The 19,752-nt window shown below is 35.7% G+C and overlaps 1 protein-coding gene across 1 annotated transcript in view; it reads left to right on the plus strand.

Moving 5' to 3' along the window:
• The window catches only part of Dcdc1 (doublecortin domain containing 1), a 444,844-nt gene that overhangs the window by 385,188 nt on the left and 39,904 nt on the right, over positions 1-19,752 (plus strand). Inside the window, exons 22-27 of the mRNA XM_077797956.1 lie at positions 1,159-1,294; positions 2,956-3,115; positions 7,236-7,391; positions 8,476-8,676; positions 14,841-14,934; positions 17,424-17,594. Coding sequence (XP_077654082.1) covers positions 1,159-1,294; positions 2,956-3,115; positions 7,236-7,391; positions 8,476-8,676; positions 14,841-14,934; positions 17,424-17,594 — 918 coding nt within the window. The remainder of the gene's footprint in view (positions 1-1,158; positions 1,295-2,955; positions 3,116-7,235; positions 7,392-8,475; positions 8,677-14,840; positions 14,935-17,423; positions 17,595-19,752) is intronic.

Consider the following 19,752-nt stretch of genomic DNA (forward strand, 5'->3'; position numbering starts at 1 on the left):
GTGGTTTTGATTTGCATTTCGTTTGTGTGTGTGTTCTGCCATGATTATTTACTGTGTTGTTGTTGTTTTGAGACAGAATTTAGGCAACTTGTATTAAAACATACTGTAACAAAAGATAAATTTAGTCTAAAGCTAAGTGTAGATGAGGTTACCAGGGCAAAGCGTGTAAGGGTGTAAGGAGGATAAAATGGAGCCAGGATGATTGTATATTAACCTGCCACTCTCTGAGTAATCAACATAAAGATTGAAACATGAGTGGTTGTATGATTTAGTGCATTCAAAATATTATCAAGAAATGTGATGTTCAAGAAGAGGAATTTTTAAAGAAAGTTTCCTTAGGTCCTCACACAAAGAGTCTTTGTACTGATAAGTGTGTAATGATCAGAAAAGGCAGCACTGGGTTTCCTTTACTTCATACTGAGTCTTTTCAATATATCAATCTTTTTTCATTTTTAAAGATATATATACTCATTTAAGGACATTTAAGAAATATATACAATAAAAATAAAGAGGAAAAAGTCCCATCCATAATCTCTCTATCCAGAAATATCCATATTAACATTTTGGTGTTTATATTATAAATTCACTTATACCAGAAATTGTAAGAAATTTTCTGCCAAGGGCCATAAAGTAAAAATCTTAGACTTTGTGGGCCATGTGGTCTCTACGGAAATATCACTTCTGCTGCTGTAGCATGAAAGAAGCCATGGACAACCTATAATGAATGGGCATAGCAGGATTCCAATAAAACTCTATTTACAACAACAAGCAGCAGGCCAGATTTATGCTGTAGCCCCAGTGTGCCAACCCTTAATGGTGCCCACCTTTCACTTTTTACTTTTCCTCTGTTCTTAAGAAATTGTATGTAAAACAATATTTAAATTATTGTAGACCCACAGAAGTTGCAGAGATAGTGTGAAGTACTTTTCTCACCCCATATAAAATTCTCGAAACCTATCAAAATTGTTTTTGTTGACAGTTTATACTTTTTAAATACTAAATAGTATTCCATGATACCACCATTTTTTTGACCACTCAACTATTATATGGTATTTTGATTTCTGTGATTGTTTCCAGTTTGGGCTATTACAAATTCTGGTACTACGATCCATTATGTACAGAATCATCGATTCTTTTTTTTTTTTTTTTTTTTGACAGGTATATGTTTCATGTGGAGAACATTGGATCAATCCTGACCTGTCTATTGCTCAGCAAAAGAAGCAAATCTTCCTCAGGAACCTAGCATCTGACATTTCCAAAATTCAAACCTTCTGCAGCACACGTAAGGAAGAAAGTAAGCATTGGAATTCCTCTTCTTTCTCTTATTGTTATTTTCTTTTGTTGGAGCTGAGGATCAAATCCATGGCCTTGTACATGCTAGGCAAGTACACCCCTAAACTATGAAATTATTTTATCTTCTTATATTCTGCCAAAATAAAATGTTTGATATTGTTTTATATTAAAATAAAAATTTTGCACAGATTATATTTCACCTGTTCATCTTGCTATTTAGCTCTTTAGACTAATTTTTATATTCAGCAGGGTTGCATATTTTTTCATACTACAATTTGTATCTCAAAAAGCACATGATCTCTTTATATGTCTTTAACAGATCTGAGCCTCATACATTTCCATCAAGAAAAAAATTAAATGTCCACTCAGGTGTAAATGTTGATCCATCAATTGATTTAATTAGTCTCTTTAGGGAGGGCTTTCAGGTTTCTCAGTCTCCATATCCTCACTTTAGTTCCTCTCTAGGATGACAGGAAAGAACTTGGCATGTAGATTGTCTTGCTCCCTGCTGAAGTCTATGGCTGGGGAAACTTGGGTTCCATTGTTTTGGCCCAGAGATGCTTTGGGTGGGTGGTACCTCCTTCCTGATGTAGGCTCCCCTTTGTTCATTCTGGCCCTCTGAAGCCTTGCAGTGACTCAGTAGTCATGTCTACAAACTGTTACAGAGACATCTCATTCCTGTTTGGTGACTACTTCTGGAAAGCTCCCCAGGATGACTCTCAGCAAATACTATGTCTTAGGTACACCTCCCAGAAACTAGATCCAGGTTCATGTGACTGTGCCTCAGATTGGAGTGATAAGAATAGCTCAAGAGGTGACCCTGTCACAGTGTACTGAACAATGGGCAGTGTCCTCAATGTTTCCACAGACAACTAAGGTACTCAAAGTGAAGCCTATAGGGAGAGGCAGGATTCCCTGTGATTTTATGGTTTTTCTGTCTTCTGCCTCTAATTCTCTCAGGCCCATAAGTGGTGTGGTTTTTTTTTTTGTTTGTTTGTTTGTTTGTTTGTTTTTGTTTTGTTTTGTTTTGTTTTTCTCCAGGTTAAATCCTTTACATGCTAAATAGGAGCAAAAGGCTTTTGGAAAAATCACAAATCATGGTTGTATCATCCTGACTTACATGGCTATTGTCTTGTGGCAGTATGCTGTTTGAATATCCCAAACTATCTTTGGACTTTTGCTTCCCTAATGCAGCATCTCTAATTTCCCTGCGATCCTTACTTTATATACAGAAAGAAAAAAGGGATAAGAAAATAATATAATTGAAGACATTATCCCTATCATATGTATCAAAAACTGTGCAGTAAAGCTTTGCATGTGTCTTTCAAGGCATTGGGATTTTCACTGATGAGTTTGAAACGCAGAGAATGATCTAGAGACATGTATCTAAATACTGTAGCCCATTTTCGGAATTAGAATATAGAATAATTAACACATTTTTGAAAGACCTATTTTAGGTACTTTTGAATAATAATATCTTGAGAGGGAAAAATCTACTAACATTAAATTAAATGAAATTCAAATTCATAGTTTAAAAGCAACCTATGATTAGAACAAATGGCTGGAATTTTTTTGTATTTGCATGTTAGTATGTGTTTTCAAATTCCTGGTGCTCTGTGATCATAACTAATATGTCCTTGCAATTTGTGCATTTCTGCTCAGCTCTTGTTTTAGAAGTCCAAAGCGACATTGTGGCTGGAGGCAAGCTTGCTGTGCAAAAACCCACAGCAATTTTTGGAGAAGAGAAGCAAGTTGAAGAAACAGAGGAAAAGCAAATGCCAACTGATGCTTCAACAAGAGCTGATGCTTCCAGAGAAATCTTGTAAGTAATCAGTGTAGCCAGAAAAACTACCAGGCTGCTGTTTTGAACTCAGTTCATTAGCCTGATAAAAGCACAGAGCCCATGCAGGGAACCCATGCCAAGTTAGTGAAAGTGAGATCTGGTGAAGAGCTTGAATGTAATTAGTTTTCTGACAAAAGCATGGAACGAGAATTTCATTGTTCAACCATCAGAATGATCTACTTTCAGTAATATTGTTATAATGTTACTATATTTTAAGGACTAGAATTTTAGCATTATGGACATTTATTTAAGGAATTTTTGTTTTATATCCATCAACATTGACTTTAGGAACAATTAAGTTTCTTCCCTAATATATGTTCAAGTTAGATTCATGTTAATATACATTTATCATTGGACTCATTGAAACATCTTTCTGATTGACCTCTATCTCCATAATGTCTCCTTCCAACTCACCCTTACATGCAATCTGTGGTCAATTATCTTTCTAATACATAATATTTTTCATAGATTTTCAATGGCTACCTATTGCAGATAGACAAAAAAAAAGTTGATCTGGAATCCTAAGCTCTTCCTATCCTCACCCATGCCTGTTATTGACCATCTTTTGCGACCCATGCATACTTCCTTCGCTTTTCTTCCTGCAACATGAACGCCAAGCTCTAGCTGCATAGCAAAAAGGTGTCACCCGAATGTGGCACATTCCATTTATGTTCTGTTGCAGGTCTCTGAGCCATGTGTTAATTTCTTTTCACCCAAAGTGCATTTACTTGCCTCTCTGTAGAATTACTCTTCATCAGTGAGATCAATCACAGCAATGATTATCTGTAGCAATGGGCTTATCGGTTCCTACCCTGTTGGTCACCCTCGCCCGCCAACTAGGGAATTCATTGAAGGAAAGGATTCTGTCACATGTGTTCTGTGAAGAGCATAGTAATAGACTTTAATCATCATTTAACAAATGAACAAAGGAATGTCTGAGTCCAAATTATAAAACCAAAAATACTTCATCAATTACCATTGCAGTAATTGTGAAAATTAATTATCACTGTTACAAACTGTTTTTAAAAGACTATTCCTATGAATTTTAAGAGTATTACTTCCATTTTAGGAACAACATTTCCTGATTTTGATGAGTGATTCATTTGTTCCTATCATGACATTAACAAAAGCACCAGAAGGCATTTTTCAAAGAATAATTTGTCCTATAGAGCATCTTCCACAATAGTTAGGGAATTGACCACAGACTTCCCGAACATTCCCTTTCATTTTTCTTCCAAAGAATCCATCCTCTGAGTAGAAAATGAGGTGGTGGCAGACCTGTTATTAACCATTGCAAAGGCCCTGAACAATGCAAACTGGTACATAAAAATTATATCCAATGGGGAAGACTGGGATCATGGCTGACATACCAGTGTGTCTTGGCATTCATCCTTCTCAGTGCCCTAAATCCTCAGTACTCCTTAAAAAACCCTCTTCTCAGCTGAGAGGGTGACTGGAACCATTTTTGTGGCCACCATTGTCAGAACTGTTCAACCTGGGAGGCAGGTTGCTTAGTTCCTTCTAGACTGGCCCTACTGGGCAATGCCATTTAGATTCTAGAGATCACAGTGAACCACTGGGGTGCCCTCTTTGTGCAGATAACACATAATAATTTCAGTTCCCTGTGGCAAGTACAAAAGGGAACTTAAGTTATTAGCCTCTGAGTTATTAGTCTGCACTAGAAAAAAATAAAGAAAAAAACAAAGAAACATCTTTGACCAAAAGATTTTCAATGTTCAGAATCAAGATTTCATCAGGACATGGAGTCTTTGCGGTGAAAAGTGACTGAATCCATTCAGAACACAATGCTGGCCTCTCCTGATCATTCCAAGCAGACTGTTTTGCTACAGCCTCTTCTTGAACACACGCAGCAGCAGGAAACTCACTATTCTAATGTTTAAATAATCAACTATTTAGGTCACCTCCATCCCATGGCTTCTTCTCTTTCATGGTCTATGCTCTTTCATCTTCTGTTTGACAGCCTTTATGTTCTTATTCATCAGTTCACTGGATTATCTTTCTTCCAGGCTAACTTTCACTAGTTCTTTTAACTTACTTTAGGAAGTCATTGTGAGATTTCCCCCAGAATTCCTTAAATATGTTTGTTTGGAGATTTTTTGCATATTTGAAAATTGGGATGATTTAAGGAGGTCTATCTATTAGGTGAGAGGAGAGAACATGATTCTACAAGGAACATTTTTATTGTTGGTTTGTGTACAATGTCTGGTAAAAATAACAAGAAGCGCAATGGAAAAGAAACTCTGGGAACACTAACCTCTGCATTGATGCTTTGTGGGGTGGGGAAAAAAAAACTTTTGGAACAGAGCTTGGGGAATAGTCTCAATTCTTCACCAAATTACAGGAATAGGCCTTGCCCTCCTCATCTGGTACTACCTTTCCAATCACTTATTCCTGTCTGTAACACCTTTTGTCTTTCATTACACAAATGGACAGACTCATTCTTGATTCAAAACCTTTCCATTTGTTCTTTTTTTCTGCTTACAGTGCTTTCTCTCTAGATTAGTACGTAGCTAGAGACTTTCCATTGTATAGGTCTCAACTTAAAACAACAGGGAATTTCCTTAATATTTCATTTTATCCACTTATGGCACTTACTTTGTTTACTTAAGCATTTATCTATTGTTTCTCTTTTTTCCACTTGAATATAAGCACCATGAACTCGAGAACTTGGCTATTGTGTTCATCACTATATCTCCAACTCTTAGAATTACGTGCTTGAATATTATAAATATTCAACAAATATTGGTTAAAGGAATGAAGAATAAATGGCTAGCTTTATGAATGAATGAACAAATGAATTAATTAATTTTAAAAAGATGAATTTAAAAATGACTGTTCCTAAATTGATTTGACTATACCTCACTTTCAGAAGCTCAAGATCTTGTATATGAATTCCAAATAAGAAAATTAAATATCTGGATGTAGAGGAAGAATCTTGTCTGCACCTTGTTAACTTTGTTAAAACTAAGAATGACTTTTTCCCCTTGCTCCAAGAAATGGAGTTGATGGGAAAGCTGTGTTTTTCCTTTCTAACGCAAGATGGCACTGTTGTTGTTCAACTGTTAGGAAGATTTTGCTTTGGGAAGCTTGCACTGCAGTTCTGAATGAGGCGGGCAGTCATTATTACCCTCCAGTTTCATATTTACATGCAGTGTTCCTGTTACATTTGAAAAGTGTACAGTCAGCTCTGCTAGCACAGGAATTGTCCCTGAAGATTTTGGTAACTTGATAATGCTTGTAGTTACATCAAATTATCACCAGCACCTTGGTGATCACAGTCTGCCCCAGAGAACTTTATTTACACATGTGCATATTTAGATGGATGAAATATGTTTTCTGCTTTGTCTGTGTGTTTTCCCTGCTTTCAGCTGAGTAGCCCTCATATTGCTATGATCCTGCTCAGAGCAAATGTGCTCTCAACATCGGCCTGGAACTTAATATATATGGATCTGTACAGTGGCTACTGCTCCCATTCATATGGTTGTCTTAAGTTGGAAGTTTGGCTCAATTATTCAAAGTCTGACTATTTATTCTAATGTTTCAGTGTATTAGTCTCTACTAAAAGCTGGCACATATGTACAGATGCAATTTGAGTCTTTCTAGATTTTTTCTTTTGGGAGAAAAATTTAATTAAAATTTCTTAACACAGTCTATTGAATAAACTTCATAGAACCCAGAAATCTAGACTCCACTGTTCCAGACAGAATTATGACCCACTTACGGGGCAGGCAGGAGATGTCCCATTAGGAATTTCTCAAACTGCTGAGTAGTCTTATCTTCCTACATTTTGAAATATACACATGGTCCCACGTTTTCTTCATAAATATAACAAAGATGAATGTTGTTTATTATGTGAATGAAGGATTTTATTTATTGCCTTATATTAAAAGATTTAAATTATAAATTAGTAAGATGCAAATTTCTAGCATTAGGATGGAAATGTGATTTATAGATTCCCCCAATATCCTATGGTTGATCAACTATAGTGGATCAGGCTATGATTAACTACTCCCCAGAGAAAATTCTCTGATCACGAATCAGAATTCTTGGACTTGTTTTTACTTTTAAACCTTGATAGAGATTCACATGCAAGAGCCCACCTCCGAATGGAAGCTTGTCACACGTTTCTCAGGTATGCCTGGCAGAATACTTCGCAGGACTTTGATGAGGATGTCAGTCTTCCAAAGAAAATGAAAGAAGTCTTTGAAAATGAAGAACCACAAAAGAAACACAGGTAAAAAGTTGCAAAGGATTCTTGTTAGAGGATTCTTCCCAGTCTTGGGTTCTCTCACTTTGAGGCAAGCACATTCCTGGGTGTTTTCACTGCTGTTAGCCTCTCTTTCTACCAACATGCACATTTTTGTCTTACATTTTTTATGACACTACTCATGAGTGTTTGTGGGAAGTTTCTTTCCCCTTAAATTCATTTTGTGCAGTATAGTATATTTCTTGGTCATCATGGTGTCTTTTCTACTAAACATCCAACTTTGCCTCCAACATAGGGCCTATATATTTGTTGAATGAGTGAGTGGGTGAGTTTGTGAATAAGTGTGTAGTAAAATGCAGTTTCTTCTTTTTAAATTTTTTTTTCTGGTTACCACTCAATGAAATTACAGAAAACAATAGTACTTTTTATCATTCCATAATCCTTAGACATTTGCTTTTTAACATTATAAGCAGTTACTAGAATATGCAACAGCTTGGGCACTTTTAACAGTACTTAACCATGCACATAGTAGGGGCTTCATAGATTTCTTTAGTTTAATTAGCCAGCATTTTGATATTTAACATGTTTAACAAGTCTGCTTAATGCTTTGAGATCCTTAAGAGACCCCCTTTAGAGTGATTTATTAATATGTCATTATTTTCCGTTATGATATCCTGTGAATTGTCAGGGAAAACTGAAAGGCATGGAGACTATAGACAGTGAATGGGAAGGATCATAATTTGAACAGAGCTCCTTTGTTTCACTGTTTTCATTCTACATGCTCCTTCTTCTCCTACCTTTTATCTAATTTTCACTTTTTCCTCTTTAACTAAATTGCTTCTTCAATTGAACTTTTTTCTCTTTGCTGATGAATTTCTTATGTGTTTCCTTGGACAAATATTTATTTCTGTTACAAAACAAACTCAGAATTCTGTTTTTTTGCGTCTGCTTAGAAGTGCAGTGCTAACGTTGCTTTTGTCCTGTGGGATGTGCACCATGGTACAGTTAACACGACTCATAGAGGAGGTTCTCACCAGTGCAACTTACCATCTCTGGTGCATCAAATGCTTGGGACATTTTCCTACACTGATGGGAGTTTTCTTTATCTCAGCCATTCTCCAAAGCAGGCCAAATTGCAGAAGGTTTCCCGTCAGCAGTTTGAATACAGAGATGGGCAAATTATAAGCCATGCTGCTCCTCAGCTTGTTTTGGGGTTACAAAGCTCCGACCTCCATTCAGGTACCGAAGTGGTTTTGGTGGAGAAGAAATCTGATGATAATCATCAACGCTGGATACACAAAGAGGACAGCAGGTAAACACATTATATTCAAGGGTTGATATATCAAAAGGTGAATGAAAGCCTAAGAGGTCAGGCATGGTCCCCACAGAGCAAGCAAGGATATTATTGAGGGCTTTGGATTTTCTATTTAATTTGATATTTTCTTATCCTAGCTAAAGAATAGAGAGAAAAACAAATGCTAGGTAAGCTACATCTAGTTTGTCTGCCATTAGATTCTGATAAGAAATGCTCAATCTGATCTACTGGGTACATAGTTTTACCTGGCCATTGGATTCAAGATTAGACTCTTATCTAAATTATCTTTATGATATAAAGCAATAAAATGAGAATTCTAGAAAGGCCCAAATTTTAAAATTTGTTGATACTTTAACTCAATCCCTGTCTTTGCTCAGACATATGTCTTCCTTACTTCATCTATATTTTCCTTCATAGAATAACCAACCGATATGGCTTCTAATCACACAGTAAAAATTAATTATTACCTTAGAAAGTACATCAGTCTAATTAAATGTCTGGCCTTGAATCCAGATTCAAAAAACTGACAAAAACATATTTCTGAGGCAATTAGGAAAAATCTAAATCAGTTTGGCTATCTGATGATATTCAGAAAGTGTCAGGCTGGGGCTGGGGCTCAGTGGTAGAGTGGGTACCCGTATGAGGCACTGGGTTCAATCCTCAGCACCACATAAAAATAAATAAATAAAGGTATTGTTTCCAACTACAACAAAAAAAGAAAAAAGAAATTGTTAATAATTTTTGATATAATAATGGTTTAATGCTTATGCTAAAAAAAGTAAAGAAAAGTCTTGGTCAGTTGGTTAGCTATTATAGTATTTAGAGATAAAATTGCAAGTTATTGCAGGTTTATTTTAAATATTCTAGTCAAAATTTAAATTTGAAAGTCGAGATGAATGATGAAACCAGCATAGCAGGGTGTTGTTAGTTTCTGGGTCCATGAGGCCATTAAACATTTCTCTTTGTTTTTGTGCACGTTTGAACATTTCTTTAATAAGAAAGAAATTAACTCCCTGTTTTGTAGGTAGTTTTGTTTCAAATTTTACCATTAGTATTAAATTGTGGGGCTTCAGGGGTCTCTTCAAATCACTTAAAATACTGTACAAAGTATATTGTTAGAAATACCAAGCTGCTGCCCAAAATCAAACACATGCTTGGAAGTGAATGAACAAAGCAAACTTTACTTCTGCCAGAAGGGTGTGCTACTGTCCCTAGGTAGTAAGTGCACTTGGGTGGGCAGTCCACCTGCTCCTATCCCTGATGGGAGAAACCTGGGATTACAATCTGTGTGATTAACTAATTTTAAATTTGGGGCAGGCAAAGGGAAGAGCTATAATTAAAATGGCTACCATTGAATCTTCATCCCAATTAAGGCTAAATACTATATTCTGAAAGCAGACCACTAAACTTTCTATTTCTCACAGTATTGGTCATCTGTGCACACTTTTTCTTTCTGGGAGAGCTGTGACTTTCACTGGATTCTTGAAAGATCTGCAATGTTCAAGGCTTATGAATTAGCACTTTGAGAGAAGTTGCACAAACCTCATTCAGCAGGAGGCAGCCTCCAGCCTGGCTCAGGCAGGGAAGGAGCCTGTTCACTTTCTGAAATGAGCTAAAACTCTAGCAAGGAACCCTCCGTAGTCTTGTCTTATCTTAGAGAAGACTGGGAAGTCAACTATGGGGCCAGATCTTGTGCCTGTGTTCCTTTGCCCCATATGCCTGGGCTAACTGGTTTTGCAATGAGGAGCTAGAATAGCAGTATTCTTCTCACAATTGGTTTGCTATACAGGAGCAGCACTCATTCTTTCATTTGCAAAGGAATATTAAGGGCAGTGCCTTAGGGGCTGGTGCTTCAGCAAAGAATAAAAGAGATAAAAATTCTTGGCCTTATGGAGTTGACGTCCTGATGCTATCCCAAGTCTTTATTTTGCAATACATCTCACTGCCGCATCTTTCTGTATTATAGTAGAGATAGAGTTGATTGCTGCCTATCCTAAATTGGAATTTGAGCATTGCTGGTGAATTCAGGTGGACATACATGGGGAATAAGCAATTGACTCTATGACAAGAGAGAGCCAAACACAGTGAATTTTGGCCCAGAAATAATTGTTCATTGGAAGAGAGCTCTAGTTCCAATTTCTGTTCATTTTTCAGTGATGTAGAGAAAGCAGGGGAAGAAAAAACAGAAAGAAAACTTTGTGTAAGACTCTGAATTGTTGGTCCATGAGCAGCACTACTTTGGAAAAACTCTAACCATGGCTTAGACAAAAGTCCTTTTCAGTTGCTTTCACTTTCCAGAATATTTCATCTTTAGGCCTTCCCATGTCAAAGAACCAAAAGAGAGAGGTAGTTGGTGGGAGGGAGATATTAATATTGATGGATCCCTCATCAGAAATTTTGGGTCTAGAGAGAAGACATGGAGCCATTGGAATAGGATTTGCTCATGAGTGCATAAATCACCTTCAAGAAACACACAGGGCAGAGGAGGTTTTGTATGATGAGTGTGGGAATGATTTAGGGTAATATGTGTCTTGTGGTAGAAGCCTGTCTGCATAGTGACACTAATTCTGAGCTTTCATCTACATTTTCCCTTGTTATATTGCATTTTTTTCTTTCATGTAATTGAGCATGGAAATCCATTTTTTTCTGATAAGCTAGTGAGGACTATAATATCTTTGCTTATACTACAAGATAGAAACATGTAGAAAATTACATTTAAATTAATAATTTTTTTCTCCTCCATATTTTGCCCAAATAATAAATCAGCATCTGGGGAGGAAACTGCCCATCCAGAATTTGTATAAAAAGAAGGTAAAGTAACTCAGTGCCAGCATAATGGAAGGTACCAATGATTATCACTGTGCCAAGAATTTTGTACCTTTAGACTTTCCATTCAGTCTTTCAGGTCTTGAATTACTTTTTTATTTTGGCCACCTATTTCAAAGAGAAAATATGTAGTAAGCCTGCTATCTTATGCAATTATCAGTAAAACCTCTTATGTGAGACTCTGACTGAGAACCAAGCCTTGAGGGCATAACACACAATCTAGACTGGCAGTGCCAGAAACCAGTGAGGAGACCCTGGAAGGTGATAGGGAGAGTGCTGAGACACACTCGTTTTGTTTCCAGCCACACAGAAGAATGGTCTGGTCAGCTTTGCAGATAATATGGCATCTTTCCTTTATTTTCAACTGTCACAAAATCTAAATCAATCATTTAGTCTCTAAAGGGAAATATGAGAAAATCCTCAGGGACAAAAGTCCCCTCAGTGGGACTTAAAATTACATAAGAGAAAATGCAGTGCTGTGGAATTTGGAGCTGAAAGAGACCTTTGAGTCTTGATTACAAAACAAGATAAACTAACTGATGGACAAAGAGATTAAGTGACCTGTCTGCACTCTACCATGGGTTAATGAAAGAGGCCTTCGAATCATGCTAGATATTGCTGAGCTATAGAGCGTTTCCTCCTTGCTGTCTAGCACACAGGAGGCTTTATGTGGAAATCTAAAAGCTGGGCTTCCTGCAAAATAGTACTCCTCCGCTGTGGACAAGTGCCCGTCAACCGTACTATTCAAAAAGGAAAAGAAAACCTAACATTATAACGGCTGAGCATGGCATCGAAGCGTGAGAGAGACAGTGGCATTTACTCTAGGAAGCAAAAATATCAAGAGTGAGCTCATTAGTCTTGACACCTCAGTAGGTTATTAAAGGAAATAAACAATCACACATTTATTTGAATAATACTACTGAGTGCCAATAAAAATGCAAGATGCAAACTGCACAACCTTTTGAGGCCCCAGAGATGAACAGTGTAAAATTCTAGCTCTCTAACAGGGTTCAGTCTTCACAGATGCTGAAAAGGTTTTTTATAACATTGAATATCCATTTTGGATTTAAAATGATACCTCATCAACCAACAATGGAGGAACAAATATACTATTTGATTAATAGTGGTTGTCATTTAGGACTATGAGTGAATTTTAAAGCTCTATTATGGGTTTTACTGTATTTTCCAGTACTTTATAAATTCTTTGTGTTGATAATGTATTGTTTTATGTTAAAAAACTTAAATTTGATTTTGGAATTCTTTAAGTCTTTAAATGAAGACTATATTACTTTTTTAATGGATCCTTTTGTACCTTATTCCCTTTATTCCCACATCATTACATTTTATATTCAGCATGAGTAATAATTTCCACAATAGGAATGACCATTGGTCTCTAATGTAACCATGTTGGCAGCAATAAAGAATTGGCTTTCTATATACATAAAAGTCTTGAATGTTTCGTTTATTTGGGTTTTAAGTGTTGTGAGGAAGTGAATTCAAAAATTTAATTAAATAATTTTCATTTTGCTTTACCATTAAAGAGATTTTATGTTAGCTCCAATTAAGGTCACTTTTAAAATTCAACATGTATTTTGGACTTTTAGGAAAAGTGCCTTTGGACAAAAGAACTTAAAGGAAAAATATAAAGGAGCCACAACCATTAATAATAATATCTAATATTTACATGTTAAATACCTTGTAGTATTCTATGCATTTTATTTGCATCAACTCATTTAATTTCGACCTTATGTACCATTATCCCATATTACAGATGAAGAAACTGAAGCAAATAATTGTTAAAGCCATACAGCTACCAAGAGGTTGGCACTCATGGTACTCATGATTCATACCTAGACAGTGTTGTTCCAGAACCCACTAAACTATTCTCACAGCATCTCAATAATTGAAAAATCGACAAGGAAGTGGGTGTATCAGTTTGGATGTAATCTCAAGATAGAAACCACACAGTGATTTAAATAAGAAAAGTAGGATATAAATGATTATTAAACTATGACAAAGCATTAACTATTATATATCACATACACAAATATTATGTTGGCTATTGAAATCTGTTTGCTCTGATAAGCTGGTAAGATCTGGAGAACCTTGGATTATACTATGTAGCAGCAAAGTGTAGAAAATTCCATTATATTAATCATATTTTCCCAGGCATTAAGTTCAAATATATATATATATATATATATATATATATATATATATATATATATATAGTATAATACATATTGTAATATGTAATATTTTAAATACTATTACTCTTCTAACCCTAGAGTTTATATACATATATGTATACATATATAGTAATACTATAGAAATTCTAGGAGATAAAGTATACATTGCATTCTCCACCTCCCCCCTTTTTGTGGTACTGGGGATTGAACTCAGAGACACTTGGCCACCAAGCCACATCCACAGACCTATTTTGTATTTTATTTAGAGAAAGGGTCTCACTGAGTTGCTTAGCATGCGCTTTTGCTGAGGCTGGCTTTGAACTCGTGATCCTCCTGCTTCAGCCTCCCAAGCCACTGGATTACAGACATACAACACAGCACCCAGTAAGGTGCCTCGTTAACACAGATCACAGTGAATGAAACCTCAAACAGATACAAATGTAATACCTTAATTGGTTTAACAAAATTTTAGATACAGATGTCTATATTATATAATATACACATTACCCTAGGCTGAGGGAGAATACCCAAGAAAGAATAAATTTGGGATTGAGACCCCCTCTAAGGTTGGGGTTTAGACTTCATTGTAAGAGGCATATAGTATAGCACCCTTCCATGGATGGCAGAGAAATTGTACTGTGTGCCTGGCTATAGTTGGTGTGTGGTTGCTAGGCAAACAGGAAGCAATCCTCTGAAACATATGTGGGAGTGTGACTAGTTGCTGGGCACACTGGCATGCGAAGGGGATAAGGATGCTGGTTAACAAGAGGCTCTGAAGCATGTGGCATCCATGTTGGGAGGGCAATGAGCAGGTTGTCACCAAGCAGGCCAGGGTCCTCAAAGTGTGGGCAGACTGTGATAGGGGCACCTGGTTGGAGCACAGCATTGCTGGATGCCTTCACTTCCATGAGCTGACCTCACGCAGCAGACATAAAGAGCATCGGAGAGCCCCTTCTTCTTGCTGTGTTCTTCTAGCATTCTTTTCCAAGAAAGTTTAACATCCTGCCAACCATAAGGGAGAAATAAAGCATTATCTGTTATCACGGAGCATGTTTGGAGCTGAGGGGCAATACGTTGATAAGTGGCACAGAAGGAATCTAATCTGGTCACACTGCTTGATAATGTGACTAATCGTATTTTCTTAAGGACATTTCACCTGGCAAGTAACCCTGACCTTGTGCTGGCAGTGTCTATGACCAAGGCTAGAAATGAAGCCTGTGGCTATCCAGTTATTGTTCAGGTAAGATATGTATAGACTAACAAGTAATCATGGCCCTTTAATTAAATTGAAATAAATGTCTCCTTTTTGTGGAGCTAAAGAATGGCTGTCATAGAATGCTACCTTGAATGTCATTGTTAAAATATTTATAATAGTCTGCCTAGATTTCAAATTGAGCATGTTCATGTATCTCTTAATTTAGTTTAATCCAACAGATGGTGATTGTGAGCTTGCCGCATGTCAGGAACTGTGCTAGTTACTGAAATCAAATCCAAAGGCAAGCATGAGAAATGGTCTCAACAAAACTCACAGAATTTACTGTTAAGTAAACACGGCAGTCAAGTGGTGGATGCAGTCAAGTGAATGGCTATTAGACACACCCAAGGACATATGCAAGGCCCCCTTTCTTGGTAACTGGAGAAAGATAACCTGTACAGGGAGGTCTTTTGGGGACCTGAGCTCATAGTGGTAGTCTACCAAGCAATCCATTTGCATTATACTTTTAATACAGTTTTGCAAATGCTTACAGCAGCCAAACAATTTTTGGAGACTCCAGAGAAGTCTGGCTTCATTTGAATTTTGGACAAAGATCTAGGAAGTACTTTTTGCACGTTTTCCTGTCATTCCCACTTATAACCAAAAACATTTGTAAATGGATCTGTGTTTTCCATGCTAGCAGGAGAGAGAGTTTAGGAGTATTCCTGCTCTGCATTTGCTTTCTGTCATCTCCACAGTATTTTCCATCTTTTTGTTGGGCAGAATGTATTGTCTCCAAATAACATTTTATTCCATGTGTTTAAAAGCAGTGAAGCAACTTGTTTTGCAGGCCCTGAATCCAAAACTGGGACAGCAATCTGGACAAATACCAAAACTTAATTAAATCTTCTGTCCTGATGTTAAATAAAGACTAAAAATTTAGAGACAGTATACATCACTTTACATTATTTTATGTCAGTTGCCTATTTAGTACATATCAAAGATAAAATCTCATGCAGGTGCAAATTGAGTGCCTTCCTTAGTTTCATAAAATTGTAGGTATGGATGTCTTCCACTGAGGTTCTCATTTTATATGAAAAAAACTTAATCCCAAGATAATTTGAGTCACCTTTCAAAACTTTTTTCTTTGTTAACATTTCATTTTTATTTATTGAAGCAATCAGTTTATGAAAAAATATTCAAGTTCATATAAAGTAATAAAATTAGGCATGTTAGATTAATGCTACTAGATCTTTTCTTGTTCCTTGAAAATATAGCCTTTGGTTTTCCAGATCTCTGGGGGAGGCTTTGTTTTCTGACCCATAAAATCAGTTCTTAAGTCTCATTTATTTTCTTCTTTACTGTTAACCTGTTACTTGGTAATATAAGTGTTACAAATTATATAATTCCTTGAGGTGTCATGATATGATTAGTTATTAGCATTAATCCACTTTTAAAAATTCTGTTAAATTGAAACATGTTTTACTTATACTTGAGCCAACTTTTATAATTAAAGTAGATATCTTGTTTCTATTATTATTTAACTTTACTTAGAAAAAGTCTCCTTTAATATCAATGAAATGTAAACTAAAATATCAAGTACTATTTTTTCATAAGGTACTATTTTTTCATTTATTAAGCTCATATTTAGGGAAGATATTGCCCTTTTGGGACAAGAATATAAGAAAAGTGGGTTATTTAATATACATATACAACCATTAGAAATATAAAGTAAAATGTTCTCTCCAGAAAGAATTTCGATGTGATAGATCATAATCTTGAAAAATGATCAGAGTTTGGACTTGGGATGCAACTCAGTGGTACAGTACTTACCTAGCATGTGTGAGACGTGCATTCAATCCCTAATACTACAAAAAATAGAATCTTCTTTTATCAGCAACTCTTCCAGAAATTTGTCCTAAAGAAATTATTATAGGGGCTTGGGCTAGAGCTCAGTGGTAGAGTGCTTGCCTAGCATGCATGAGGCACTGGGTTCAATTCTCAGCACCATATAAAATAAATAAATAAATAAATAAATAAACAATTAAAATAAAGGCATTCTGTCCATCAACAACTACAAAAAATATTTTTAAAAAGAAATTATCATAGATTTATACAAAGATTTATTTACAGTACTGTTTGTTGTTTTATGTGTATTGCGGGGAAATTTTAAGAAACAATATACATGTTTTAACTATTGGAGATTAGCAAAATAAAATGTTCCTGAAATTAAATGATAATATCTTTTTAAAATGTTAAAAAAAAAGTTCATGGAATATTGTTAATTGAAAAAAAATGCAATTCAAATTGTATGTATTGTGTGATTCTATTTTTGTAAATCAAAGAATGCATATTTATAAGTATAAAATCTATGCATATAATTGCCAAAAATCAACTATATTTATCACTGCATAATGTATTTATGAATAATTATCTGTACTTTTTGAATTTATGCAATGAAATATGACTGCTATAGCTATCTCATAAACTCACCTGTCTATTTGACACAATATTTTCTCTCTTTTTTTCTCCAGAAATATAAGCCATACAACAATGGAACTGCCCATCAAAAGTGGCAGTACTTGGAAAATTTGAAAACATTTATGGCCTTTTATAGCACTACTTTGGATAAGGAAATCACATTGGCAAATTTTGCTGGTATTTGTACATCTTCTGTCATTAAAGGAGAAAACATTGATCAACCAGTAAGTGGTTCTTTCTTCCCAAAGAAAAAAAAAAAGATGGTAAAATAAGATAATTTAATAAAGTAATTTTTCTCTTAGAAAAGCTATGTTCATAAAATTTGATCACTAATTTCCCACAGGACTGAGAATTGAACCCAGGGCCTCATGTGGTAGGCAAGTGTTCTACCCCTGAGCTACATCACCAGTTCTGATCTTGGTTAGAGACAATTTCTGATATTGCATTGAACCCAGGGCTTATATATGCGAGGCAAGCACTTTAATTCTGAGCTACCTCTCCAGCCCCTTGAACACTGACTTTTCTTTAAAAAAAAATGGTTCTTTTTAGTTATTCATGACATCAGAATCCATTTTGATATAATTCTACAAGCATGGAATATATCTTATCCATTTAGCATCCCATTCTTTTTTATTAATTAATTTATTCATTTAAATTAGGTATATATGACAGCAGAATGCATTTTGATTCATTGTATACAATTTCAGCGCAACTTTTCATTTCTCTGGTTGTACACAATGTAGTGTCACACCATATGTGCAGTCAGACATGTACCTAGAGTAATGATGTCCATCTCATTCTACCATCTTTCCGGCTCCCATGCCCCTTCCTCAACCCTCCCTCCCCTTGGCCCAATCAAAGTTCCTCCATTTTCCCCCATGTCTCCCTCACCCCATTGTGGATCAGCATCCATTATCAGAGAGAACATCAGGCCTTTGGTTTTTTAGTATTGGCTTACTTTGCTATTCTCCAACTCCATCCATTTACTTGCAAAATGGCATAATTTTATTCTCTTTTAATGCTGAGTAATATTCCATTGTGTATATATGCCACAGTTTCTTTATCCATAAATCTATTGAAGGGCATCTAGGTTGCTTCCACAGTTTAGCTATTGTGAATTGAGCTGCTATAAACATTGATGTAGCTGTGTTACTATAATGTACTGATTTTAAGTCCTTTGGGTATAGACTGAAGAGAGGGATAGTTGGGTCAAATGGTGGTTCCATTCCAAGTTTCCTAAGGAATCTCCATACTTCTTTCCAGATTGGTTGCACCAATTTGTAGTCCCACCAGCAATACATGAGTGTGTCTTTTTTTCCATATCCTCATCAACATTTATTGTTGTCTGTATTCTTGGTAACTCCCATTCTGACTGGCATGAGATGAAATCTTAGTTTAGATTTGCATTTCTGTAATTAATTGAGATGTTTAACATTTTTTCATATATTTGTTGATTGAATGTATATCTTCTTCTGAAAGTTCTGAGAAGTGTCTTTTGAGCTCCTTAGCTCATTTATTAATTGGGTGTTTTTTTTTTTTTTTTTTTGGTGTTAAGGTTTTTGAGTTCTGTATATATCCTGGAGATTATTGCTGTATCTGACATGTGTGTGACAAAAATTTGCTCCCAAAATGTAGACTCTCTCTTCACCTCATTGATTGTTTCTTTTACTGAGAAGAAGCTTTTTAGTTTATCCCATCCCACTTATTAATTATTGATTTTATTTCTTGTGTTTTAGGAGTCTTCTTAAGGAAGTCAGGGTGTAATCCAACATAATGAAGATTTGAGCCTAATTTTTCCTCTATTAGGTGCAGGGTCTCTGGTCTAATTCCTAGGTCTTCCATCCACTTTGAGTTGAGTTTTGCACATAGTTAGAGATAGGGGTTTATTTTCATTTTGTTGAGTATAGATTTCCAGTTCTCTCAGCACCTTTTGTTGAAGAGACTATCTTTTCTCCAATGTATGGTTTTGGTACCTTTGTCTAGTATGAGATAACTTCTCAAAAAAATTCTGGCAAATCGCGTACAAAATCATATTAAAAAAAATAGTGCACCATAATCAAGTGAGGTTTATTCCAGGGATACAAGGTTGGCTCAATATATGAAAATCAATAAATATAATTCATCACATCAGTAGACTTGAAGAATTATATGATTATATCGATTGATGCAGAGAAAGAATTTGATAAAATATAGCATCCTTTCATGTTTGTAACACTGAAAAACTGGAGATAATAGGAACATACCTCAATATTGTAAAAGCTATCTACTCTAGACCCAAAGCCAACATCATTCTAAATGGTGAAAAATTGGAAACATTCCCTCTAAAAACTGGGACAAGACAGGGATGCCCTCTTTCACCACTTCTATTCAACATAGTCCTGG

The sequence above is a fragment of the Urocitellus parryii genome, chromosome 4, assembly GCF_045843805.1.
Source record: "Urocitellus parryii isolate mUroPar1 chromosome 4, mUroPar1.hap1, whole genome shotgun sequence".
Classification (NCBI taxonomy): domain Eukaryota; kingdom Metazoa; phylum Chordata; class Mammalia; order Rodentia; family Sciuridae; genus Urocitellus; species Urocitellus parryii.